The 25990-nt window shown below is 33.9% G+C and overlaps 3 protein-coding genes across 12 annotated transcripts in view; all 3 read right to left on the bottom strand.

The window, feature by feature from the left end:
* The window catches only part of PHYLLO (2-oxoglutarate decarboxylase/hydro-lyase/magnesium ion-binding protein), a 36151-nt gene extending 22949 nt beyond the window's left edge, over positions 1-13202 (bottom strand). For 7 of the 9 annotated variants that reach the window (XM_088109253.1, XM_088109254.1, XM_088109255.1 and 4 more), the window contains exons 1-12: positions 12611-13202; positions 12405-12516; positions 11928-12044; positions 10929-11030; positions 7508-7567; positions 7289-7357; positions 4634-4738; positions 4369-4563; positions 3758-3856; positions 2491-3057; positions 2106-2330; positions 1541-1843 (exon numbers count right to left, since the gene is read on the bottom strand). In XM_088109253.1, coding sequence (XP_087965379.1) covers positions 1541-1843; positions 2106-2330; positions 2491-3057; positions 3758-3856; positions 4369-4563; positions 4634-4738; positions 7289-7357; positions 7508-7567; positions 10929-11030; positions 11928-12044; positions 12405-12516; positions 12611-13155 — 2499 coding nt within the window. In that variant the 5' untranslated portion in view covers positions 13156-13202. Of the gene's footprint in view, positions 1-1540; positions 1844-2105; positions 2331-2490; positions 3058-3757; positions 3857-4368; positions 4564-4633; positions 4739-7288; positions 7358-7507; positions 7568-8319; positions 8386-10902; positions 11033-11927; positions 12045-12404; positions 12517-12610 lie in introns of those variants that run through there. The other 2 variants (XM_088109259.1, XM_088109258.1) reach the window with 2 other exon arrangements.
* A 4583-nt stretch (positions 13203-17785) lies between these two features.
* SIG4 (sigma factor 4) lies at positions 17786-20630 on the bottom strand. 2 transcript variants are annotated; one of them, XM_088109780.1, is made up of 5 exons: positions 20320-20630; positions 19843-20055; positions 19191-19331; positions 18823-19023; positions 17786-18206 (listed from the first exon to the last, which is right to left on the bottom strand). In XM_088109780.1, the coding sequence occupies exons 1-5, from the start codon at positions 20587-20589 to the stop codon at positions 17928-17930; spliced, it is 1104 nt and encodes a 367-aa protein (XP_087965906.1). In that variant the 5' UTR covers positions 20590-20630; the 3' UTR covers positions 17786-17927. The 2 variants fall into 2 exon arrangements, with proteins under 2 accessions (XP_087965906.1, XP_087965907.1); XM_088109781.1 differs by having other exon boundaries at positions 19843-20052; positions 20320-20628.
* A 718-nt stretch (positions 20631-21348) lies between these two features.
* Positions 21349-25890, bottom strand: LOC124835475 (uncharacterized). Its single transcript, XM_047310397.2, has 5 exons — positions 25576-25890; positions 24820-24897; positions 23240-23339; positions 22984-23126; positions 21349-21645 (listed from the first exon to the last, which is right to left on the bottom strand). Exons 1-5 carry the CDS (start codon positions 25855-25857, stop codon positions 21436-21438), a joined length of 813 nt encoding a protein of 270 aa, XP_047166353.1. The 5' UTR covers positions 25858-25890; the 3' UTR covers positions 21349-21435.
* Between the last annotated feature and the right edge of the window lie 100 nt (positions 25891-25990).

Genomic DNA, 25990 nt, shown 5'->3' with positions numbered 1-25990 from the left:
ACCATATTTCAAATAGATTTTGCATTCAAAATTGGCAGTGTCTACCATGGCCTCTGCCAAGATCACCATGACCACTAGTTGTGCCCCAAACCTAATAGAAGTGTGTCGCCAATAATGCAAGAGAGAATTAACTTTGATAACATTGATTGAAGAAATGTAAAAAGCATTTGATCCTGAACTTCCCACACTTCATATGCAGTACTCATATGGTCATAGTGATCTTTATCATCTGGATATCGTGGAGAAGTCCTAGGGTTAGCAACAAATAATTCAAGCCTGTGCGATTTGGTAATGGGTTCAACTTGTTGATATCAAGGAAGATAGTTGGAGTTGTAGAGTTTCTCAACAAGGGAAACGGGAAAGGAGTAAGGTGCAGAAACGGTGGGAGTTGAGGTAGCCACAACAAAAAGTGAGAACCACATTTGAAAAAGAAATTGAAGGTTGCCAAGAGGAAAGATGGCTCTAGAAACCATCTTAGAGAGAAGAAAAAAGTGGAATATAGAGAAATTTATTTTATTATTTCTGTACTGTTCACAGCAAAAATACAAAAGGATCATTTATGGTAGCTACCCTTGAGAAATCAAACAGACCAAAAACAAGAATAGAATTGCCTAAAAGGGACAGCTGGCAAAACAAACTGTTGAGTTAGGAGAAAATATATTAAGTTAATTGTAATCATTACAAGTGTGGCGTTGTGATATACTAGAGATCCTTTTTTGTAATCATTACTTTAGGGAGAGAGTTGTCTATGTATATGCTCATTTATTCAATTTCAATAAGATCTTTTCTCTCATCCAGCTTAATCCTTTCCAAGTTGGCATATATTATGACAACAAGTCAGCCATGTACATTTCCTATAATCCAATACAAAATTATAAGTGCAAATATATTGAAATTGGCAGGGACATTGTCAAAGATTATGACAGAGAGTTCTTGTAGTTATAATTCATGTCCCTACAAAACTTTAGATAGCAGACAATTACACTAAGGGGCTTCCTCAAAGAAGATTCTAGGATCTTCTAGACATATTGGTAATGATATGTATTTATTTACCAACTTGAGGGGAATGTTGTAAATAATAGATTATTGGGATGAAAATATCCTCACTATTTTGACATTGATTAGGAGAAAATATATCAAGAATCTTCCAATTCATTTCATCATATTTTTATTTCCCGATTTTAGAGATTGTTACAAATAGAGGTGATGAGAATATAATGAGTATGATTGTTATCAAAAATAATTTTTTATTTCCTTACATAGTTCAAGTTTCCTTTTTGTTATAAATAAAGAGCATTCAGATATATCAATTTCCAACAATATTAAAGAGCAACTCTTACAAACAAGGTACCCCGCCCTCTAAAACTACCAGCACAACCCTGAATATCAATCCTTTGTTCATGGTTCTCATATAGGAAAACAGTACAGCAGCAATGAACATACATTGAGCTCAAAATTACCTCAAACAAGAAACGCTATTTATTAAAACATCCTGTTTTAATATATCAACGAGGGTATTTCTGAAAATATAAACAGCTACCTTTTTGTTGCATCCTGCAGCAAAACCAATGGCTGTGCTAAGTAACCCATCGATACCACTAGCACCCCTGTTAGCAGCCACCCTCATCAAGTTAATTGGTAGGTCTGAGTTTAACATTAGTGATGAAACACTTTGATTGCATATAGACCAACTGCGTCCATATAAATTTGCATCCCGAATAGGCATACTGTTACCAAGAAATAGGGCAGACTCGGAGGAAAGAGCATCTGACATCACATGTGCAACATAAGGTTCAGTAAGGGAGCATTCTGCATTAATTTGAAATTTTATCTCCCACTCAACCTACAAATTAAAATGTTATGAGAAAATGACTAAGCTGTATCCAATATCAAGGAATTATTGTCAGTCACAAACAAAAACCTCTTAAAGTTTACTTGTCCAATACCATTCTAAAAATTTTAATGGAGAACATTGTCAATAGTGGAAATGCTTTCAACCGATTTCAAACTGCTAGATAAGATACCTCAGGAATACATCAGATTAAGATGTAAAAGAAAACATAGCCAACATTAAAGAAGTAACTTTTCAATATTAGAATTAATACCATTTTACTCAACAGTTGTAGGGAAATGCCCCACATGCTCCTAGTATTTGTAACTGAAGCCTTAAGTAAGCAGCCCACAAATTCAAAAATTGAAGTTTGTATACGATGAGTTATAATATGTGATGGATCATGCCGTTGAGGATGTTTGTCAACCATAATATATGAAAAAGGAGCCCGATCCTCAAGAATTTGGCAGACTCGTTTGCTTGTTAGCCTGCTTCCTATCTGCTCCAAATAAAAAAGGAGGATGGGAAAAAGTAAAAAAAAAGGCAAAAATATCATATCAAGAAAAGAATATACAAAAACATAACTTAAAAAAGGAAAATGAAAATTGTAGAAGGAAATAGAAGGGGAATTGGAAAACTTTTGTAAAAAGTGGTAATACCTGAATAACCACATCAACGTCTAACCAGCCCTTGACAGTATCTGAGAGAAGAGCTTGATCAAGATTATCAACAAATATAAAATTTCTTTCAATATCAGGAAAAGAACTTAAAAGAGTTCTCAACCGCAACCCTGACAAGATATCTGCTACAACAGGCCAGTGAAGGTGTTTAGCCAAAAGCAGAGCAGCCCACATCTCATCTTCTGTGTGGATTGCACCAAATAGTAGAAGACTATTCTTGGATTTTTGAATCAGATCCAAGACTTCAGACATTTCACCAGGTGCATTTGTACTAGTATGAGACAATCGCATATGAATATACTTGGTAAATGGTTCAGCATTACTCATCCAGAAATCTAGCCCTGTCAAACAGCTAGACAACCATTTACAGGGACTGCTTTCTAAAGGCTCTCTAAAAGGGCAGTTGATATGTACTGGACCACATGGTGAAGATGTTGACCTATGTACAGCAGAATCAAGAGTCGTGAGCACCATCTTTGCAGGAATTTGATCTGTGGGTGCCGGGAGATTAAAGAAAAATCTGACAAAAGAACCAAAATGGTTCACCTGACACAGAAATTCAATGTGTAGACTGAGTAACCAAGGAAAACATGAATATAAATATTCCTTCATTTAGAACAGCTAATCACTTGCAATGGAAACTACCTATATTTTCATTTAAAATCACTATAGGCTTTCCAAATAAATGCAGTAGATGTAGTAGTGAATTATAATATTAAAAAAATATACCGAAATAGTCCCTTTTAACAAAAATGCTGGTGAGGTTGTTGCTCTGTGAATGTTGAAAGAATTATTTGCATTCTAGAGAGAGAGAGAGAAGAAAAGAGAAACACAAATAGAACTGGTACTATTGAACAAAAACATGGGTTCTCTTATATAGAGAAAGAAAAGAAACAAAGCAGTAAAAATGCAACTGATAAAACAGCTATAATAACTTTTATAACAAACTTAATACAACAATCACACCACCCCCCACCCCCCTCCAGCAAAGTCAAGGTGGATTCTGATTAGCAAGAAGAGGAACCACATTGATTTGTCCCCTGATAAACGTGAAACTAGTCAGTTTGCCAGAGGTTAGTTAACTACTAGCTCAGATACATAAAGCTGATGACATCAATTATTCAGTGTATGTAATTATTTTTCTTTCACTTGTAAAGAAAACACTTTCTCTCAATTATCAGAAATTCCAAGAACCATATTCAGGAATATCAATGGCCATGATATTTAAGAATATAATGGCTTTAACCTGATCAATTGCTTGGTTTGCCCCACAATCCAAAAGCTCTGGAGGTCGATCTGCAGTAAGTAAAATAAGAGGCACAAAATCTTGACTTGCCTCCACAACCTGCAAATTTTGTCAGTCACCTAATTAGATAAAAAATATTACTTGTGTAATAACAAACTTGATTAACATATCCCTCTAGAGAAAGAAAACTACAACTCAAGTTCAGTAAAGAACAGTAAAAAATAAATTAGGTATAAAAAACCTGCCAGATTGATGGAAGAAACACAAGTGTCTAATATTTAATCATATCTTAAATAGGGAAACTTAAATATATATTATTTAGGGATCCTGTATCCTAAAATATTGGCTTAATATTATTATATTATTAAAATAAAATCATCAGTGTTAGAACCCACCATTTCTGTCTAGTTCTTACACCTGAAAATCCGGAAGTTATTTCATATCAATAAGTTCCAATACCGCATGTATTAGCGAACACATAAAGAATAAAAACAAACCAAAACAAAAACAAACCAAAACACAGGCATATAACTAATAAATCATTATACATTCAACATAATTCATGACTATGAGGAAAACCACGTCAAACAAGCAATACTAATGAAACTTACAGCTGGAAGAAGGTTAGAAACTGCTGTGCCTGATGATGTTATGACTACTGCTGGAATGTGAGATCCTCTTCCATATCCAACAGCATGAAATGCGAGTGAACGCTCATCGAAGCATGAAATACAAGTGACTAATTTGTGACTTGCAGCAGCAACAGCAAGAGGGGAAGATCTAGATCCAGGAGCAATACAGAAATACTAAAAGAAAGACTAAATCATAATTGTGTTAATATTGGCACATTTATAACAATTTATCAGATCATCTCACCATCAAACCAAGTCTTGTGCACTCTTCAACAATAAGTGATGCCCAAACAGCATTTATGTTGGCACTTTCTTTCAGTGAGTGCGATGATTCATTGGCATGATCCAACTGATAATGCGAGAGAAGCATAGAAGGACAAATTTCAGACAAATTTACTCATTCTAGCATTATTAAATAAATCCTCAATGCACCACAGAGTAGAAAAACAAATAAATCTTCAATAGCATTACAGAGCAAGAAATAACTTGGATAATGAATAATTCTTATTTTTTTTCTATGGAAAAGGAATCAAATTTCCCAAAAAAACTAAGGTGTTTGTTTCATCAAGTCCCAAAAAACTAATTTGTTCCTAGGTCTTGTTCTTGTTTAATGCCTCCATTTCCACATCCATGGCTTGTTTCCATTTCCAACCAGATAATGTTTCAGATGTAGAAGATGTAGTTATAGAGTTTAGGTTTGGGAAAAGGTTTTGTATGTAGGGGAGATTTTTCAGAGAATGGGAAATTTGATAAGGGTAAAGTGGTTGTTGGGTCTGTTGGGCGCATGTTCTAGTTCCCTTTCTAAGGGCAATGGGAAGGTCTAGGTTTTGGTCCACCTGTGCTTTTGAATTTTCATAGACAAACTCATTAGAATTATAAGAATTTTAATGAGTAGTAGGTTGGATTCTTGGACATGCAGAGATCCTAGAATGATCTTTTCTCTCGTTGAATAAATCGGATTTTTTCCAAATTTTCCACGCTCATTAAGGAGAGTTTTAGTAGCAGGTTCAGGAGGTTTAGGTACAATACATGTAGGTCCAGGAAGTTCAAGTGCAAGTCCAAATTTGGAAGCTTGAGAGGCTCATCTTCCTCTCTTATATTCTCCACCTGAAGATGAGGCTGCTGGAAGTGGTAATTGAAGGTGACATCTATTGACAAAGAATTTCTAAATGGTGGATGTTAAGAAGTGGACTTTAAATCCAACTCAATTCTACAAAACCGATTTGTAATGTAAGATTTGCACCCTCTTATATACTATGAATTGACCTTACTTCTAGTCGATGTGGGATCTCCAACACCCCCCCCCCCCCCTCACGCTGAAGTATATATATCTCAAACGTGGGACTAGACATTAATGAACGGTTCGATAGCAAGTGGCATGATAGGCTTAACAAACAACAATCTCGCTAAGATAGGCTCAGACTCCTGGCTCTAATATCATGTAATGAAGTGAACTTTAAACCGGTTTTGTGGAGTTAAGTTAGGCTTAAAGTCCACTTCTTAAAAGTGGGTGGTAGCATTTATATTTGTTTTTGTAGTTAAGTATCCTAAAAAAACAAACTCGACAACCCTAGGATCCAATTTTCCCCTTCCATTACTATGAATATGCACAAAGGATACACACCCAAATATTCTAGGTTGGAGTTTATTGTCAAGGTCTATATATGGGTAGAACGATAGGACTTCCATGGTACTCTTTGATCCTAAGATTTTAGAGTGTAATCTCTTGATGAAATAAGAACCTGTACGAAGGCCTTCCCCCTAAAATTTCTTAGGAACATGAGATTGAAAAGGTAGTGTTCAAATTTGTTCTAGTAAGTGCTCACTTTTTCCTTTAGCAATTTCATTCTGTTGAGATGTGTCAACACATGAAGACTCATGGATTATCCCCTCTTTTGGCGAAAAGAGTTGAACCCAAAATTAAAGTAGTCTTTGACATTATCAGACCTAATTCTCTTAATATTTACTCCACATTGAATCTAAATCATTGCAACAAACTATTTAAAAGCATAACTAACCTCAAATTTGTCTTTCAGTAGGACAACCCAATTCACCTAGTGATAAAAAGGGATAGGGATTTGTCCCCGGTTTCCATCCCAAAATTCATGATCTTAGTCATTTAGGTGGATTATGCAGCAATAAAGGCTGAAATAGCGATCAAAGTAGTAATGAAGGACGCAATTTTATTTAAGGGGGTGCAGCAATGAAGGCTGCATTTTAGGATTGATAGACAAGATGAAGACTCCCAAAGATTGGGAGCTCTAATACCATCTCAAATTTAGAAAGAATAATACATTTCTTCTCTATTACAATAATGAGGCCATTAGGCCTATAAATACATGAGCCTGCTAGTCATTTGAAATATGTATTTTTGTTATTATTTGGAATAATTAGTTATTTTATTATGATGATATAATTTGTTTTTAATATATATCAAGGTCAATCAATTCAATTAGTGACCCACCTAGTTTGACCACTGACCCATTGAGCTAGTGCCTCAACTGGGTTGATAACCAAGTAGGTTTTCACAACATTGGATATTTGTTTCCTTATTTTACAATCATTGTTTTATTTTTTCTTTTTAAGCATAGTCAATTACCCTTAAAAAGGGAAGATTAGTGAATGCCCGGAACATTTGTTCAAAAATGAAGAGGAGGGCTATCAAAGTTTGTTGGAACAGTTAGGAAGAATAGCTTGAATAAAGATAAGATCCAAATATCCAATTTACATCTTATTTATGACAAGGTTTTGCTAAACCCATTTTTTTATTTTCTATTTTTTGTATGCAATAAATTGATTGGTTTTCCCTCACTTACTTGGCCTTTATACTCTAGCCTAATATGACTATATCTGGATAAGAGATAAAGCATTATATATTTGCAATGAAATTACAATATACCATATTGTTTGAAAGAGCAAGGGTTGCTGATAGCCTTAAACAAAATTGACTGCAAGATGGAGACTCTCTCTGCAATAGAAGTGAATGAAATTGGAAATGTGCAATTATGCATAAGAGTGAAGAAACATACACTAATGGAGGAAAATAACTAAATTTAATATTAATAACAGAAAAAGTGAAAACATAAAAAATGAAAAATGCACTGGAAAAATAGAATACCAGTTCCGTGATGTCACTTAAACATTCTCTTCCTCCCTGTGCAATAGTATTCATGTAGACCTGGCAATTCATGCAGATCACAAATAAACAACTTGGAGCAAGTTTTTGATAGATCAGGAAATATTTTTTGCCTTAAAAAATATTGGAATATGAGCATTGCATTAATTAACAGAAAAAAAAAATGAGCTCGTAAACACTCAACAATATAAACCAAAAACAACTTTAAATTTCAAAAATGAACAAAAGGAAGAATATCCAGACTGTTGAATTTCAGAGAAAGACATCAAACTAACTCAAACCTCGTTAAGTTTCACACTCAGCTCCAGATACCGTGTTAAATTTCAGAGAAAGACATGCAACTGAATCAAACCAAAAGATTTACTGTATTACAACTGAATATTGTAATTGAAATTAGTTACACCTAACATGAATCGCCCATCTATAGATGACAAGAACAAAACAGAGGGTTGGCTAACTGAACCTGAAAACCTAATAAAGGACCAAAGGGAAACAATCTATCACAGAAAAATGTATGTGTAGGATAGCCAACTCTAATGTAGAGGAACAGAGTTTTTTTAACTAATTTGATCCCTTTTGACATTTCTTATTAAAGTTCAAAAAAGGGTTAGTATTGTTAGGATTATATTTGAGTTAGAATTAGACTGCCTGATGCATGGTACATAAATTTGGTCCCATATCATTATAGTATATGAATCGAATACTGATAGATTCGAATAAGACTGTCATTGCATTTGAGATGCAGTCTATACATGATTTTTGGCTACTAGAAATGATTTGATAATGATCCTCACCTTTCAATGACTCAGTGTGCCCCTTTCGTGCATTGGAGTTCTCTTCCTCTAACATCTCTGTTCTTGCTACAAAATAAAAACAAAGCCTTTCTTTATTTGCTTTTCTACATTGCCTCGTGTAGTCACTCCATCCAAAATCACCCCTACCAGTCATAATTCTAATATTCATCAAACTTCTACTTTCAATTTTAATATTTACCTTCTATGAATCTGTGACTTTAATTTCCAGAATTTTCGACAATGTATTCATTTTTATTTTTTTTTGGTATCAGTACATCCTTCTTTAGCCCCTTAGAATTAAAAAAATATCATTTTAGTCCCTCAATTTTAGTAAAATATAGTTGTAGTTCTTAAACACTAAATTTGAGAATTAGAAACTCATTTTAGTCCTTCACATGTAATGTTTAGGGACTAAAATGTTATATTTTTTAATTTTGAGAGACTAAAATAAACGTTTTCAATTTTAAAAGACCAGGATTAGAATTACCTTAAATTTTGCAGTTTAAAAGCATAAATTAATTATGTTTTTATTATATAATATAATGATTGTAACAAAAAAGCTAAAACATGTTTTTAGTTCCCCAAATTTGGGCCACTTTTTCTTTTAGTTCTCCAATCTAAAAATTATTTTAGTCCCAGAATTTCAGAATATCCTCCTTTTGATCCCCTCAATACTAACACTCCTTGTTGACATGGCTATTGACATTGATGTCAACGACGGCATATGTAACTAAACTAATGGCGGAGAAATTTATTTCTTAGATATTTTGGCTAAAATATCTTTTTAATTCCTCAAATTTAGGTCAAATTTTATTGTATTCATCCAACTTTAAAAATAATTTTCTGATCCCTCAAATTTAAAATTGGTTTTTTTAGTCTGTCAAATTAAAAAAAAAAATGAATTAGCATCTCTAATTCCAAACTAGTGTGAAACTTTGGTTTTCTAAGATAAAAACTTATGTCAAAACTATTCATGAAAAAAGGAACAAGAAAGGTAGAAGATAAAAAGGGACTGCATCATTGTTGTCATAGTGGTAACTAAGGGATATACTCAAGTTTATGGCCTCAACTATTGTGATTCTTTTTCTAATGTGGCTAAAACCAGCACTGCTCGTCCTTTCCTTGCTATGGCTACCATTCATCAATGGTCACTTTACCAGTTGGACACTAAAAATGCCTTTCTTCATGGTGATTTGGAAGAAGAGATAAACCTGGAGCAACCTCCTGAGTTTGTTGCGTAAGGGGAGTCTAAGTTAGTTTGTAAACTACATTGTTCACTCTATGGCTTAAAGAAATCACCTCAAGCTTGGTTTGGTAAATTGAGTCGTGTTGTGCAGAATTTTGGATTGATGTCACTAGAATTGCTCAATTAAAGAATCATTTGATTAGTCACTTTCAAACCAAAAATCTAAGTCATCTACAATATTTTCTTGGTATTGAAGTGGTACAATCAAAAGAAGGTGTCACCATTTCACAAAGAAAATATGCTCTTGATATTTTGGAGGAAAATGGCCCAACAAATTACAAGCCCATTAATAGTCCTATGAACTCAAATCAAAGAGTTAATGAGAGACCAAGGTGAACTTTTCTCAGACCCAAAGAGATATAGAAGGTTGGTTGGAAAACCCATCTATCTTACCATAACAAGACCTAATCTTTCTTCTTCGGTGGGAGTTGAGTCAATTCATGCAAAATCCCCACATTCATCATGGAATGTTGTGATTCGCATTCTCAAATATGTAAAAGGAAACCCAGGACAGGGATTGTTATATGAGAACAAGGGAAGTACTTAAGTCGAAGGATATTGTGATGCAAATTGGGTTGGTTGTCCAATTGACAGAAGATCTACCACAAGATATCATGTATTCCTTGGAGGGCACCTTGAATCTTGGAAAAGTAAGAAACAAAGTGTTGTTGCTCGATCTAGTGCAAAAGCGGAATATCGATCTATGGCTCTAGCTACATGTGAACTTGTGTGAATTAAACATATAGAAATTAGTTGTCATTTTGTTAGAGAGAAGCTACTGTCCAAAGATCTTATTACTGAGTTTACCAGCTCTAATGAACAACTTGCAAACAATCTGACTAAATCTCTAAGGGGGCCTATAATTTAATTTATATGTTTCAAGCTTGGTGCAATGATCTATATGCTCCAGCTTGAAGGGAAGTGTTGAAATGTAATGCTTCTTTATTATTATTATTAATGTATGGGAACCCAACTATTAGGTTAGGGTTTAATCAAGTGCCTTGACCTTTTGTATTCTACTCCTTTGTACTCTATAAAGACATTAGTATAATTGTAACAATGTAATAAGAAAATACGATGTTTGACTTCATTCAAATTCTTCAAGTTGATTAGTAAAAGTGATAATAGACTAGACAACAACTACTTCCAAGATTGCATGGCTAAGGCAACTGATCTAACTATACAAAACATGTTACTTTCCTACTCTTAACGTCATGTAGGTATGATGTAAAATGCAACACATGAGCAACCTGAATGACAAATTTGGAGACACTTAGGATACTAGAGTAAAGCAACAATCAAGGAAGTAACAACTAGTTGTTTCAAGAAAAGCTTACACATTATGGAAGAAATTAGCTTATACCCTTGGAATGGATCTATCTTCAACCAAATTGAGTTTTCTGAGAGCACCTCTAGTGCATTTGGATTTCCCTCTGTCGATAGTAGACCAAACATGACACATAACCTACACCATAAGAAATATAATATCAAGCATGAATACAGATGAGAATTTATATTTTTTTTTTCATTTTTTTCATAACAAAAGAAAGGATCCTCTAAATGATATGAAACAAAGTGAAAGGCCCGATGAAACCATAATGAAAGGTTGCTTTTTCATTAAAAAATAAAAATAATTCATTTCTTAACTTTCAGAAACTGACATAGTGAAACCATAATGAAAGAAACTGATAAAGAAAACATAATTTACTGTTTACTTTTAAGAATTCCAATTTATTTGAAAAATGATAGAAGCAAGGGGGAACGTAAAATACATATATGGTGATATAAGTCTGTATACTGAAATACAAATGCAAAGATAATGAATTATTACTTTGAGGAATGAAAATGGATGAGGAGAAAATGAGAAAGCAGTAAGAGGATGAAAGGATTTTGAGGATTGGTTTTGCTGAATTCTTTTGTTACTCTCGCTCATTGTGTTATTGAGCACGATTTCTTCCTCTGTAAAACAAGTTCCTAATCCTATCAACTTTAATCAATTTCCCAATATTAAAACCGGTTTCTAATCTTGTCAAAATTTAAGGAGCAACAACAATGCAATCTTGGATTTATACACTTAAATATTGGAATTTCCCCAGTCTAGTTTCATTTCAGTGCATAGTTCATTAAATTGGGTCTATGCATTAGCATTACTCGCACTTCATGTCCATAGGGCTATTAAGAGTGAATATGTGTTATGTAAAACCACTCAAGAACTATACCAAATTGCTTACACTTTAAGTTGGTTTGTAACAAGACCGCAAAGACTTGCCTATATTATGTTAGTGTTAGTACAATGAAGGTAAAGGTAAAGGTAAATAATCAAAACAAAGACCTAAACGATAACATAAAGGCACTCGGGCACCTGGTCTAGAGAAACTTCAAGCAAATAATAGGCTTCTTGAAAAGTGGACTGGGAAAATTCATCCCATGCAAGGGACATTGTCAGAACGGAAACACTTTCCAGCTCATCCAACTCAATCTGCCATCACAAAATTTGCAGATATTAACGAAAGCAGCGAACAATATTACGTGCATGTTTTGAGCAAACTCCATTATAACCACTTATAAAAGAGAAAAATGATATTAGTTTCTCCATAACTTAAGACTAGTTTATGCATGACATAAAATTCAGATTTGGGAGAAGTTAATAAAAAATAACTTCTACAAATTAGCTCACGTATAAGCCAAAATTAGCTTGTGGAGAAGCCTATTTCATTTTTCTTTCTTCTTTTTTTTTCTGAAAAGGCTTATGGAGAAGATTCTCCAAACAAAGCCCGTGACAATGAGGGTACATTACAAAGAATTATTCAAAAGCTATTAAACTGTTGATTAACATTACCTGAGGGATGAAAAACCAAAAAGATCCTTCCTGGTGACTCACATTACCATCATCCAAATTAACATCCATAAAACCATAGGCCACTACATTGGTGGAATCAGATGACACATATCTGCAGAAAGAAAAGTTTGTGCTAGTCCGTGATTAGTTCATAATTCTAACCAAATAGAATAATGCAGAGAGTGGGAATATTAACAGAAAAAAACCTATTGACGAAAGTGCGGTGGTTTGAGGTTGGAGGGAGAAAGGAAACAGCGGCACCGATGGCACAAACGCCGCGGGCTCCGTTGACGTAGAGCGACTTAGGATCGGCATTGTGCTTGGAAAGGTAAGCAAGAGGGAAGACGGAGGAGGAGAGGGGTTGAGAGCAGAAGAGAGCTAAGGCCTTGGAACCAGGAGGGACTGCGACCTGAAATCGGAGGAATCCAGTAGAGGAAGGAGGCCTCTGCAACTTCAACGTGTGGAGAGCGTCCTTCAATTTCTCGAGCCCCTCCTCCAATGTCAACGCCGGAGATAGAGTCCGCGTCACGCACTGCTCGAAGAGCACTTCCTTCTCCAGAACGTCGCCGTTTAGGGGCACCGGTCCATCAAACCTCACTCCGACGACTCCGGCAACCTCACTCCGGCTCGCGCCGTTCCTCACTCTGGCACTTCGCATTCCGATTCCGAAATTACAGGCACCACCCTCAACCATAAACATTTCGCTATTGCTGACACTCCATCTTCCCAACGCCGACACTGCCAAAATCATGGATAACGGATAAGAAACTCACTCTCACTCTATCTGTTATTTTCCTAGTTAGCACTGTCATTTAACATGTGACACATAAATTTGACTTGTTTTGTAAGAACCATTAAAAAACGACTGTCGGGTTATACTTAAAAAAACATTTTAATTTATATATATATATATATATATATATATATATATATATATATATATATATATATATATATATATATTTAGTAACTTATTTAAATTCGAATATGTTGAAAAAAAAAATCTTATTTATAAAATAACATAAAAATATTTTAATAATTTTTATTTTTAATACTCTTAACTTCAAAATTTAAAATATTTTTGTCAATTAAAATTTAACAGTGAGTTGTACAAATTAATTAACTCTATGTATGTATATATATATATATAATATGATAATTGCTTTTAGTAACCTTTCCATAATCGTTTTTTATATACATTATTTATTTTACTCTTATTAATGTGGTATAAAATTTGGAATCCTAATTATAAATATAAAAATATTTTCTAATCTTAACATAAAATTTAAGATCACAATGGTAAATAGGCGAATTTATAAAAATAGCGTTATTTTTCTTTGAATATATGAAAATATGGAAAAAAATTTAAAATTTTTGCTTAGGGTCGACATTGATTGAATTGTTGATGGCTAGTTGAATTGTTTGTACACACTTTCAATGATATGGTGTATTTGTCGGAGGGGGCTTGTTACTGCATGCACCCACTCTGCCGTGGAATCCGTTACCGGAAAATAAAAATAGGTCTTTCAACGGTGGCACTTGTTCCAACCAATGTTTGCTCTGACCTTTCTCTTCCAGCCAATGACCATGGATGAACGAGGACGAAAATGAAAGTTGCATGGAGTTCTTAAGGGACATGGAACTGGTGCAGGGCGTGGCATTTGGCTTGCTAGTGCTGTTGTTAACGATGGGCAGTGTTGTTGTCATGATGACCATGAGGTTATGGAAGGTGGACGAGAGTTTCGCGAAGACATGCAACAAGAGGCAGAAGCCCCGAATCCAGGGGTAAGAATCAGATTAAGTCCTTAGCCAAATCCAACCCTTCTGATCCTAAGCTTTTTTCTAACCATTATTGCACCCTAGTTCCGACCAACACATTCCAATCTTTAGTCCAGTCCAAACCTTTTCTTCTTTAAATAAGGTCAAGACATTTAAACCTACGATCTAATCCAACTCATCTCGATTTCATGTCAACCCGTCCCAACCTTGGATAGGTTTATCTTAACAGTAGGTCTAGGTCAACCCATCTAAAGTTTCGACATAAGTCAACAAATCTCGATTTCATCATAGGGAAACTGTCTCAACTTTGGGCAAGAACTACGTTATCTTCAATTTCCCGACTTTTTTTTGGTTGACTTATCTTGACTAGGTCTGAGTCAACCTCTTTAAACTTTCAACATAAGTCAACCTTTCAAAGTGGGCAAGCTCGTCTCAACGTTGGGCAAGAATCAAATTATTTTCAATTTCGACGTAACCCGAACCATCTCACATTTTGTCTTGATTGACATTCCTAGGTCAGTCAGTCTCGATGTATCTCGACTTTTACCTTGGGTTGGGCCATTTTGAACATAGACAAGGTTGGCTCGACTTGACATTCAATTCAACTTGACCCGTTTGGCCTTTTGGCCTATCATCTCGACTTCTAATTTGAATAAGCATGTCTTGACCTTCAATCAAACTGCCCAAGGTTTGCCTTTAGTCCTGGTAGAGTCATCTTGACCTTCAATCCACGTTGACCCATCTCGAACTTCATTCTGAGTCGACATGAGTCGACCTTTAGCCTAAGTAGGTAGACCAATCTCAATCTTCATCCCATGTTGCACCAGTCTCAATCGTTGACCCAGGCCAACCTTCTCGAAAAAATTTTAGCCAAATTTCGACGACGGTACGACTCAGTTGAATTTTTGCGAATTTTTCCAAGAGTTGACTTTGTCGAATTCGACAAAATTTTGGTTGGGGACGACTTAGCCAAATTCTCCCAAATTCAGGCTAGGGTAAAATCAGGTGAATTGGGTCGAATTTCGGTAACGTCGACTTAGCCAAATTTCATTTGGGGCCTACTAGGCCGAATTTGGTCAAATTTGGGTCATAGTCGACTTGACCGAATTTTGCCAAATTTCAACCAGGAATGGCTCGACTAAATTTCGCCAAATTTTGGAATGGAACGACTCGGCTAAATTTCACTAAAATCTGGCCAAGGTCGACTTAGTCAAATTTTCTGTTGGAAGATTGTGGAAAGGGTGTAGGTAAAGTACAGGAATGGTGTACGAAAGGTGTAGAAAAGAGTGTAGGAATTATGTAGGAATAATGTAGGAAGAGTTTAGGAAGAGTGTAGGAAGGGTTTAGAAAGGGTGTAGGAAGAGTATATGAAGTGTGTAGGAAGAATGTAAGAAGAGTGTAAGAAAGGTGTAATAATGATGTAGAAATTGTGAAGAAAGGTGTAGGAAAGTTGTAAGAAAGGTGTAGAAAAGTTGTAGGAAGAATGTAGAAAGTGTGTAAGAAGGATGTACGAAGAGTATAAAAGGGTGTATGAACGATATAGGAAGAGTTTAAAATGGTGTATGAAGGGTGTATAAGGGTGTAAAAAGAGTGTAAGGTGTAGGAAGGGTGCATGATAGGTGTAAAAGAGTTTGGGAAGCGTGTAGGAAGGGTATATACAAAGGATGTAATAAGAGTGTGAGGTGTACGGTGTAGCAAGGGTGCAAAAAGTGTGTAGTAAGGGTGTGGAAAGAGTGTAAGAATGGTGTACGGAGTAGGGTGTAGAAAGAGTGTACGAAGGGTGAGAAAGAGGGTAAGAAAGGTGAAAAAAGGATGTAGGGTGTGAGAAAGGTGTAAGAAGGATGTAAAATAGGTGTAGTAGAAAGATGTAAGAAAAGTGTATAAGGACTGTGGGAAGGATGTAAGATGGGTGTAAGAGAAGTGTAAGAATTATGTAGAAAGAGAATATGAAGAGTGTATGAAGGTGTAGGAGAGGTGTATCAATGGTGTATGAAAGGTGTAGAAATGATGTTGGAAGGTTGTAGAAGGGGTGTAAGAAAAATTGTAGAAAGAGTGTAGGAATTATGTAGAAATGATGTAGGAAGAGTTTAGGAAGAGTGTAGGAAGGGTTTAGAAAGGGTGTAGGAAGAGTATACGAAGTGTGTAGGAAGAATGTAAGAAGAGTGTAAGAAAGGTGTAATAATGATGTAGAAATTGTGAAAAAAAGTGTAGGAAAGTTGTAAGAAAGGTGTAGAAAAGTTGTAAGAAGAATGTAGAAAGTGTGTAAGAAGGATGTAGGAAGAGTATAAAAGGGTGTATGAACGATATAGGAAGAGTTTAGAAATAGTGTAAGAACGGTGTATGAAGGGTGTAAAAAGAGTGTAAGGTGTATGAAAGGTGCATGATAGGTGTAAAAGAGTTTGGGAAGCGTGTAGGAAGGTATATACAAAGGATGTAATAAGAGTGTGAGGTGTACGGTGTAGGAAGGGTGCAAAAAGTGTGTAGTAAGGGTGTGGAAAGAGTGTAAGAATGGTGTACGAAGTAGGGTGTAGAAAGAGTGTACGAGAGGTGAGAAAGTATGTACGAAGGGTGAGAAAGAGTGTAAGAAAGGTGTAAAAAGGATGTAGGGTGTGAGAAATGTGTAAGAAGGATGTAAGATAGGTGTAGTAGAAAGATGTAAGAAAAGTGTATAAGGACTGTGGGAAGGATGTAAGAAGGGTGTAAGAGAACTATAAGAATTATGTAGAAAGAGAATATGAAGAGTATATGAAGGGTGTAGGAGGGGTGTATAAATGGTGTATGAAAGGTGTAGAAATGATGTCGGAAGGTAGTAGAAGGGGTGTAAGAAAAGTTGTAGAAAGATTGTTGGAAGGATATAGAAAGTGTGTAAAAAGGTGGTAAGAATAATGATAAGAAGGTTGTAGGGTGTAGAGTGTAAGATGGGTGTAAAAAAGGTGTATGAAAGGTGTATGAGGATTGTAAGAAGGGTGTACGAGATGTGTAGGAATTGTGTAGAAAGAGAATAGGAAAGAGTGTAATAATGTGTATAAAGGGTGTAAGAAAGGTGTAAAAATGATGTAGAAAGAATGTTAGAAGGTTGTAGGAAGAAAATAGAAAAGTTGTAGAAAGATTGTTGGAAGGATGTAGAAATAGGGTAAGAAGGTGGCAAGAATGATATAAAAAGGTTGTAGAGTATACAGTGTAGAGTGTAAGACTAGGGTAAAAAAGATGTAAGAAGTGTAAAATGAGTATAAGAAATGTGTAAGATTGGTGCATAAAGGGTGTAAAAGGTATTTTTGACCATTACTGAAAGTTGCGTCAAGAGGAACAGTTTGAGACTGAATCTGTCCAGTTTAAACTGTCAGTGCAAAGTCTATCATACACTATTTTCAAAATTTTATGAAAATCTTAACTATACAATAAAACCCTTCTTTGCACAAGCCTTATCATGAGTTATTTCCATGCTGTATATTTGTAATGATATGTATTTTTGAGGTTTCATTAGATTGGTCCTATAGATACATTCATACCTCCCAACAATGTTCTAGAATCTAGAATTTATAATTTTCTAGAATCTAGAAGTATTTTCCATAATTATTGTAGAAAGTATTTGTGGAACTGAGTAACGTATAAATTTCCATGTATTAATATAACAGTTGTTTTGGTTCGTGGTAAAATTGTACATTGACATATAGTGAACACTTGGTTTAACATGCATGCTTTCTATACATTGATTTTAATTTCTTCTTTTTCAGTAATATTTTTCTATACAAGATAGAATTTGAGATCATCTATAATACTGGTTTGTCGCAATTTTGACAATGCAATTCCATTAATCTGTCTGATTCTCTCCCTTGACAACTGCATCATTCCTCCTATCTCCTTGAAAGAGCGAGGGGTATCTCCATTCAGTCCATAGTGCAATGTCACAATCTCTGCTTCTCTCTTGCTAAGTGTGTTAAGAAGATCCATCACTTCCTCCTTCATTAGTTGCTTCTTAACCATCTTCTCTGGAGTCATGTCCTCTGGCCCTGCTATAATCTCCTGATCAAAGTTTTCATCAACATGTTAAACATAAATTTCTAAATTGAGTGCTCAGAATTCAAGTATAAATTGAAAGTTCCATGTTCACGAAGTTGAATAGTATATAACAAAAACAAAACCCTAAACACCATGCTTTAAGATTTTAGGTTGAAATTAGTATTGGGCTAATTTTCTTGGTCTATCCCAATAAAAAATATTCCAACACCAAGTTTGCAGAAGTAACTGAAATCTTACTTTTAAAATCAGATGTTTTTTTACTAAAAATAATCTAAGTCTATTATAAATCTAATTGTGAATCTAATATTAAATATAGAATAAAGAAGTTAAGAATCATATAAGAATGAAGAGTCATAAACAAAAACCAATCAAAAGTGTGAGGTTTATTAAGGGAGAGGTTCATTGGGAAAGAGATACAACAAGAATGAGACTTAAGCCAAGTCTTCAAAGATTTGCTTTTGATATTACTCTAAAAAGTCTTTCATTAACAGAGGTATCTTATATGTATATAAACTCATATCCATCTCTTGTTTTATCTTACGTGAGACTTTGTTTGTATCCTAACAAGAAATTGATACAATATGTTATAACTTACATATGAGTGAATAAGTTATTAAACCTGAAGTGTCATGTGGCCACAATCAGTTACAACTTTGTCCAATGAAATTGGTGCTCTGCTCTTTTCAGAAACAAGCCTAACAGTGGAAGCCTTCACATTGAGCACTTTAGCAGTTTCATCGTATGTGGGCTTTCTCTTCAGTGTTGTGCTCAAGATATTGTTGGCCTGAGCAACTTTGGCCACCATCTCACACTTGCCACCCTGTAAATCACAGACTAACCAACCATTCATAATAACTAGTCCACTTTTTAAGTCTTTCTGTGTCAAGAGCTGCTTTAAAAATCTTATGTTATGTTATTGTTCATAAATTAGTTTATTACTCAAACACTTTGGATAATAAGTAAGAACAAGATGAATCAAAGCCTCACCGGTAATCTCACTAATCTGGACTTTCTGGCTACGGCTTTAATAATGGCTTGCTTAATCCACCAGTAAACATATGTGGATAGTTTATATCCTCTCTCTGGCTCAAATTTCTCTGCTCCTCTAAGAAGTCCAATGGTTCCTTCCTGGAAAAATAATTTAGCTTACACGTTTAATTTAGTTCCATAAGTGTATGAGATTCTGAAAATTTGGTCCCAATACACAAAAACTTATCAAAACTATTCATGTGCAGAGATCAAATTGAAAATTATTCTATGACACAAATAAGGACTGGTTGACAAGTCTTTCAAGGGAGATTAGTTATACCACCAACGTGTTTATCACATCACTTACCAAAACAAATAATTGACTTTAATATCATCAATGAATCTCTAATATCGTCAATGAATCTTTAAAAGGAGATTCACAAAAGAAATACAATACCAATAAAATCTGAGTTCAATCTATATAAAGGATTGACGTCACTTTCAATCAAAAACTTTAAAATATTAGGATTATAGATCTTCTTTTTTACAGGGAGTTCAATTTTCTTATTTCTATTTAATTCGATAAGTGACTTAAGATCACATTTGGATTTCTAGAACTACTGTTGTAAAGAAATGTAACAAATAGTGAAATACTAAAATAAAGAGGCACCTGAATGAGGTCTTGAAGGCTTAATCCTTTGCCTTGATACCCTGCTGCAATAGAGGTAACTAATCCGCGATAGTCATGAGCCAGTCTTTCTTTTGTTTGTCTTTCATTGCACAGAGCCTTATCTAGACTAAGTACGGACCTTCTTGTGATTGCAGAAGGCTCTTCAAGCCCTTTGGTTTTTGGCTTAGCAACTTCAGTCTTTGCTCCCTGCTGCTAGTTATTATGCAATACAAACAAACATTATGATTCCTTTTGAAATGAAACTCAACTCAGCCACCATCAAAATCCCTTGATGTAAAAACCTTAGTTTCATTCTTTTTATCTAACAATATTTATGAAAAAGTTTTCCCGTAGATATTTTTCTAACCACAGATATGCAGTGTAGAACTTATATAATAAATACATAAACAGGAGAATCTCATAAAGGGAAGAAAAACATCTTAGGAAGAAAATTAAGCTGCCAAATAGTTTTATTACTTGTGGTGTTTGTGTGTTATCCGAGGATACCCTGAGACCTAAACAAAGCTCTGCTTCTTCCCTTGAGCTCAAAAACCAAGATTTTCTAAACCCAACTATGCTCCCATTTTCACTGTTTCCAATTACAGACACCTCTGTCTGGACAGCAGCATTGACCAGTGTAACTGCTTCTGTTGCTGTATCACTGTTGGTGCCAAACTTAGTAGGTTGAAGAGAAGGGTGCATTGGAAAGGTGGGAAGAGAAGAAAGGGACATGCTGGAGATGAGCATATTCTAACTTAGGCCATGGAAGAACAACTGAGACAGATATTTCAAATATAGTGTCTGCTGTGTGGGGCAAAACAAAAGGCATGAAAAAAGTATCTACTTTTGTGGATATCATTGACACAATTATGCAGTGTGCTATGGCTACTATGTTAGGCCAAATTATTCATTATCACATTTGTCTCTTCTGTTCTAAAAATGTGGCAGCTTAAATTAACGAAACGATAGTTTCTCAAAGGAAATAAAAAAATGTTTATATTTTATCTCGTTAATGTAAAACAAAAGTATGCTATGAGTTCACATTGAATATTGATTTTACACTATAATCAAATTATAGATCAAGATATATATAAAGTTTTGTTGACTTTTAAAATAATTATTCTAAAATTATACCGAGAACAATGTATGTATACGAGGCATTTTCTTTGCAAATTCAATAATTTGTAGAAGCTTAAATATTTAATTTTTGTTATTACAGCTGTTTATTTTTTTTTCTCAAATAATATAATATTTTTATGAATTGAGACAATTTATGGGGGTTTGATATCGTCATAAATTGATTTTGAACAAACATTCTTAAGAACTTTATGAATTTTAAGAACTTTGAGAGGTGGAGAGTAAAAAAAAAGAATGCGTATCGGCTCTCCTTTATCAATCTTACAATTTCTCAACAGAGACTTACCGATTCAAAGTTTCAAATTCATTTTAAGGGTAAAACTAGGTTATATCATGAATGCAATAGAAATATGTTTTCACACTTCACAGTAAGTAATCAAACTCAAGTATGGTTTCATGTTTCAATTTTCAATGATTTGGATCACGAATTTATAATATTACACTATCAATTACATTCTAGTCTGACTTATGTAGGTTATGGAGGATATACAAAGATGCAGACGATAAGAAAATACAAACTGAATAACTTAGTAAATCCAATCCAGTTGCAATGGTAACCATTTTGCTCCTCTCAAACATCTTTACCAGAAGAATCATGACAATAACATGTCCCACCTTTGTTTTCAATTCATCAAGTGAGCATATTTTCATCCACTTAGGCCTCTCCTGAAAAAGATAACTAATACATTCACTTTCTTTTCCAATATATAAAAATCATGTCAATTAATTAAATGGAAGTTGGATAGTATTTAGCATTGAATGATGCTAGAAAATGAACAAAGCTTGCCATAAATATACATAAAACTGAAAGACGGTGGATTAAGAAAATTTATGAGATAATATCATTAGGTGACATTGGCTTTGTTGGAGTTTATCATTGAAAAAAAGTTAGGAAATGTAGAAAACTGATCTCCTTATTTGTGTTTTATGTGTTTTAGGGGCACATAAAGGAGTCCCAGGGCGCTTTATTTTTGTTAAACTAATGGAATGTTTAGTTATTTAAGTTATGTTAGATGTAACTGGCTTAGACTCATTTGTTTGTAAATTTCTATATAATATATTACGGATGCAGTCTATATCTCTCTCTCCCTTATTTTAACATGTCAAAATATCCAATGCATACTTCTTTAACAAATAATGATTCCATTCTTGGATTGTGCTACCTCAATCTCCAAAATGTATGAGTTTGCTAAACTAGAAGATGTTTTTGCTAAATCATTATCATAATTGATTATATTTGTAACAAGTCGCTACATGTAATTTATATGTACTAGGAAGTGTTAGATATAATGGGCTTGGGTTCATCTCTTTGTATTTTTCTATTTATAAATGCATAACCTTAAGTGCTATACACACTAGGGATTCAGCTTATGCCCCAGTCTCTTTTATTTTAACAAGTTAGTTTACTTGTGTCAATAATAATATTCAGTCATGGGTTTATTCTTATTTTGGAAAATTTATACTCTATACGTAGTGGGAACATATTATTTTGCTAACAAATGAGTTGTCATTTCTCATGAATTTACCCTTAAAAATGATTTAGAGTATGAAATACAATTTGATTGTGCAACAACTAAAAAAAATTACTCTGTTTCTCTTTACTATTCTTTTCTTTTCATGTTATGGTTTTGTTTTCCGTTTTCATGATATGAGTTATCTTCCTTTGACACATGTTATGTTGTCATGTTGGCGTACATTATCAAAGACCTTCTCAAGATGTTGGGTATGTTGTTCAATGATGGTCGATTTAAAGACCATTTCGTCAACATACAACTCAATTATTGTCAATGAGTTCCCAACCTAAAGAACATAGAGTTCAACAGCTTTCTCCTTACATTAACTACAAAGACAGTGACTAGAACAATCACCTAACTCATCACCACGCTATTCTTTTACACTGAAAATACCAATTTTCTAAAATGAATGTCATTTGTATGTTCTTGATAATAAAAATATAAGAGAAGTGTGGTATAGTTATTACTATTTTAGGGTTATGTAATTTACCTTCATAGCAAACATTCCAAACAAAGAGGACCCTGTAAGGGCACGGTCTACAGTAGGTGGAACATCAGGAGGAATATTGCTTATGAACAATCCGTATAAGCCCATACCAAAAATCAACATAACTGTACCAGCAAGATAAACATCTGCAGCAGCAAGTAAAAGCGGTTAAGTGCAAGTAGTAAACATAATCTTATCTGAAATTGGGACCAAATTTAGAAGTAAAAAGGGCTTCCCCTTCAGAAAAGCAATAAATTACCAATTGCTTCAACCAACCGCAGAACCATCTGTCCACTGTGAACTCCTTTAACACAGCTTGTCCAATAGACTTTGTATGCATCAATAATGTAAATACAACCCTAAAATGATCCAGTATTGTCAGATATATGTACGACAATGTTTGTCATCATGATTAACTGTAAACTTAATTATATGTTTACTCTCTGAAATTTAAAATAAATTTGATTTTAGTCTGCCGAATTAAAAAAAAACAATAGTTCCTCATTAATAAAAATATATCTAATGTCTAAATATTAAACTGGAGACATCAAAATATTTTTTTTTTCAAAATTATTTTTAGTCATAGTCAATAAATTTGAGGAACTAATTTTTCTTTTTCAATTTGAAGGATCAAAATAATTGTAGCTTCTAAATTTGGAAAATCTTATAGATCTAGGGTTAAAGACGTATTTGGACATTATGTATATAAACATGGTCTTTTGAGATGATTTATTGGAAAGTTACGGCATGAGATATGATTCTAACTTCCATAAGATATTGATATTACTTTAAATCCGAAATCAGAAAACAATACGTTCATAAGTATTTATTCTTATATATGATATTTAACTTTCTCACATTTTATTCAATGTAGTACTTAGACCCATTTAAATTTCCAACAAACATGATACAATGTTTTTCAGTCACATTGGTGATACCATCTAAAGCAAAGTAAGGTTGTTCACTTAATAAAGAGACATAATTTATGTTTCATACCAATGGTGATAAGATCTAAGTATAACTACAAAATACCTACATTAAAGTGGTTGGGAGGTGATAGGATCAACCTAAACAGTTCTAGAAGGAAAATTAAGTAGCTTAAAATTTATAAGAAGGTTTTAGGATATAAATAAACAAAAAGGTAAAATGAACTACCCTTTGTCATGAAATCTAACACTCACACTCTTTTTGCATTTAAAACAGACACGCACTTCTTTTATAATTTTAATAGAACAGCATTCTAATTCTTCTTTTAAGTAAACATTCATCTTTACTATATTTTTAATAAATGATAATGTTTTGATAAATGTTATTAGTTTTCCTTATATTTTAATGAAATAGCACTTATTTTTCTTATTTCATTTTAAAAATTAAAGTTTTAAAATATAAATTAATCATTTTTATAAAAAATAATGATTTAATTAGTAGAAAAATTCTTCTCATCATTCTTAAGGTCTTGTTAAATAAAGTTCAAACATTATTAGAAGGAATTCTGTAATCAATGCCCCACCAAATGCCTAAACTCATTGGACCAACCACAATATTAGTCTGGATATTATTATTTTGACACCTAACAAATATTCAGGTACACTTTATCTCTACTATTTTACCTTTCAATCTTTTTCTTTCTTTACAAATATAAAAGTTATTTTGTTTTAATAACCAAAACACTCCTAAAAGTGAGTTGTTAAGTGGTGCATTCAGTGTAAAAAAAAAACATTTTTCTATTAGTCTATAAGCCAGTCTATTAGGGAAACTGTAGAGACATATATAGTGGGTTCAAGAACCTACTAGCATTACCAGGCTGGTTTAAAGATGTAGGGTATTGAGAGAGCTTACATTTAGAAAACACAAGAGTGACCCTGCCAATGACCCTGCAACAGCAAATAACGCCAAGAAACGGAAGTCGAAAATTACCTGCTCAACATAATAAAAAACCTTTTAATTACAAAACAGAATATGCATAATACCACTTTATTTTATTTTGACAGTTAAGAAGGATTAAGATCTGCTATCATCCACTTTCTCATCCTCCAAAATACTTATAATATTAAATTGTGCAATTCACGATACAAAATAAAAAAACGCATTCTGGATAATCTAAACTGTATTTTTCAATAAACATAAAGAAGAAAAAAAATGAAGAGCGAAGGAGAAAAATACAAGAGAAAAGTACAAGACTGGTATAGGAAGAAGAAAATGAATAAGAGGAAAAAGAAGGTAAAGAATGAGGAAAAAAGGGATGAGACTGGTGTAGAAAGAAGATAAAGGAAGAGAATAAAGACAAGTTATTTCACTACTCCATGCACAGTGTATAGTGAGATATACGGAGGTGCAGATTGCTTCCTGCACCCCCATCAAAAATACATTTTATGTTTGTAGAAGTGACTTCCAGATTATTAAAATATAATATATATATATATATATATATATATATATATATATATATATATATATATATATATATATATATATATATATATTATACGAATATTAATATTAATACAAGAATCTTCGTTCAATAATTTAAAACTTTTTCTTCTCTATGAAAAATGCAGTGGTATGACAGAAAAGAAGAGAAAGATGGAGAAATACCCTTTCAATGGAAGACTCGGTGGCTCGAACGAACCTAACGAGGGGGCTGCCGTTGGGGTTGGCGAGGGTGTAGTTGAAGGCGGGGTCAGGGGGCCTAGACTCGACGAAAGAAGTGGAGGAAGAAGGAGCGGTGGCGGCGGAAGTTCCAGAAGAAACACTCTGCTGTGCTTTAGATTCGTGGGAGGAAGAGCTTAAGGAAGCTTTGGCACACAAAAATTGACGAGGAAGATGTGAGGGACGATGCAGAAGAGAGGGAGCAAAGAAGAAGTTGCAGAGAGCCATCGCTATGAATGATTGGAATTCCACTCTAAAATATCCTCTTTCCCCATAAATATCACGCTAATAATAATTCATCTTTTTCTTTTTATCTTTTAGATAAATAAATAATTTCATCCTCCAAACATTATCAAAAAAT

The sequence above is a fragment of the Vigna umbellata genome, chromosome 3 (assembly GCF_029865625.1).
Source record: "Vigna umbellata cultivar VRB3 chromosome 3, Vumbellata_1.0, whole genome shotgun sequence".
Lineage (NCBI taxonomy): Eukaryota > Viridiplantae > Streptophyta > Magnoliopsida > Fabales > Fabaceae > Vigna > Vigna umbellata.
Note: the sequence above shows the minus strand (reverse complement) of the source record. Positions and strands in the feature narration are given on the sequence as shown.

Bases quoted from the DNA above. Each gene is read 5' to 3' on its own strand.
- LOC124835475 (XM_047310397.2), bottom strand. From the start codon at position 25,857: ATGGCTCTCTGCAACTTCTTCTTTGCTCCCTCTCTTCTGCATCGTCCC. The intron at 23,340-24,819 runs GTAAGCTCTCTC...GGATCATTTTAG, and splicing joins CACTCTTGTGTTTTCTAAAT to GGTTGTATTTACATTATTGA. The intron at 23,127-23,239 runs GTAATTTATTGC...TTGCTGCTGCAG, and splicing joins GCGGTTGGTTGAAGCAATTG to ATGTTTATCTTGCTGGTACA.
- SIG4 (XM_088109780.1), bottom strand. From the start codon at position 20,589: ATGCTCATCTCCAGCATGTCCCTTTCTTCTCTTCCCACCTTTCCAATG. The intron at 19,332-19,842 runs GTGCCTCTTTAT...TTATTTTTCCAG, and splicing joins GCCTTCAAGACCTCATTCAG to GAAGGAACCATTGGACTTCT. The intron at 18,207-18,822 runs GTTTAATAACTT...AACTTTGATCAG, and splicing joins GTGGCCACATGACACTTCAG to GAGATTATAGCAGGGCCAGA.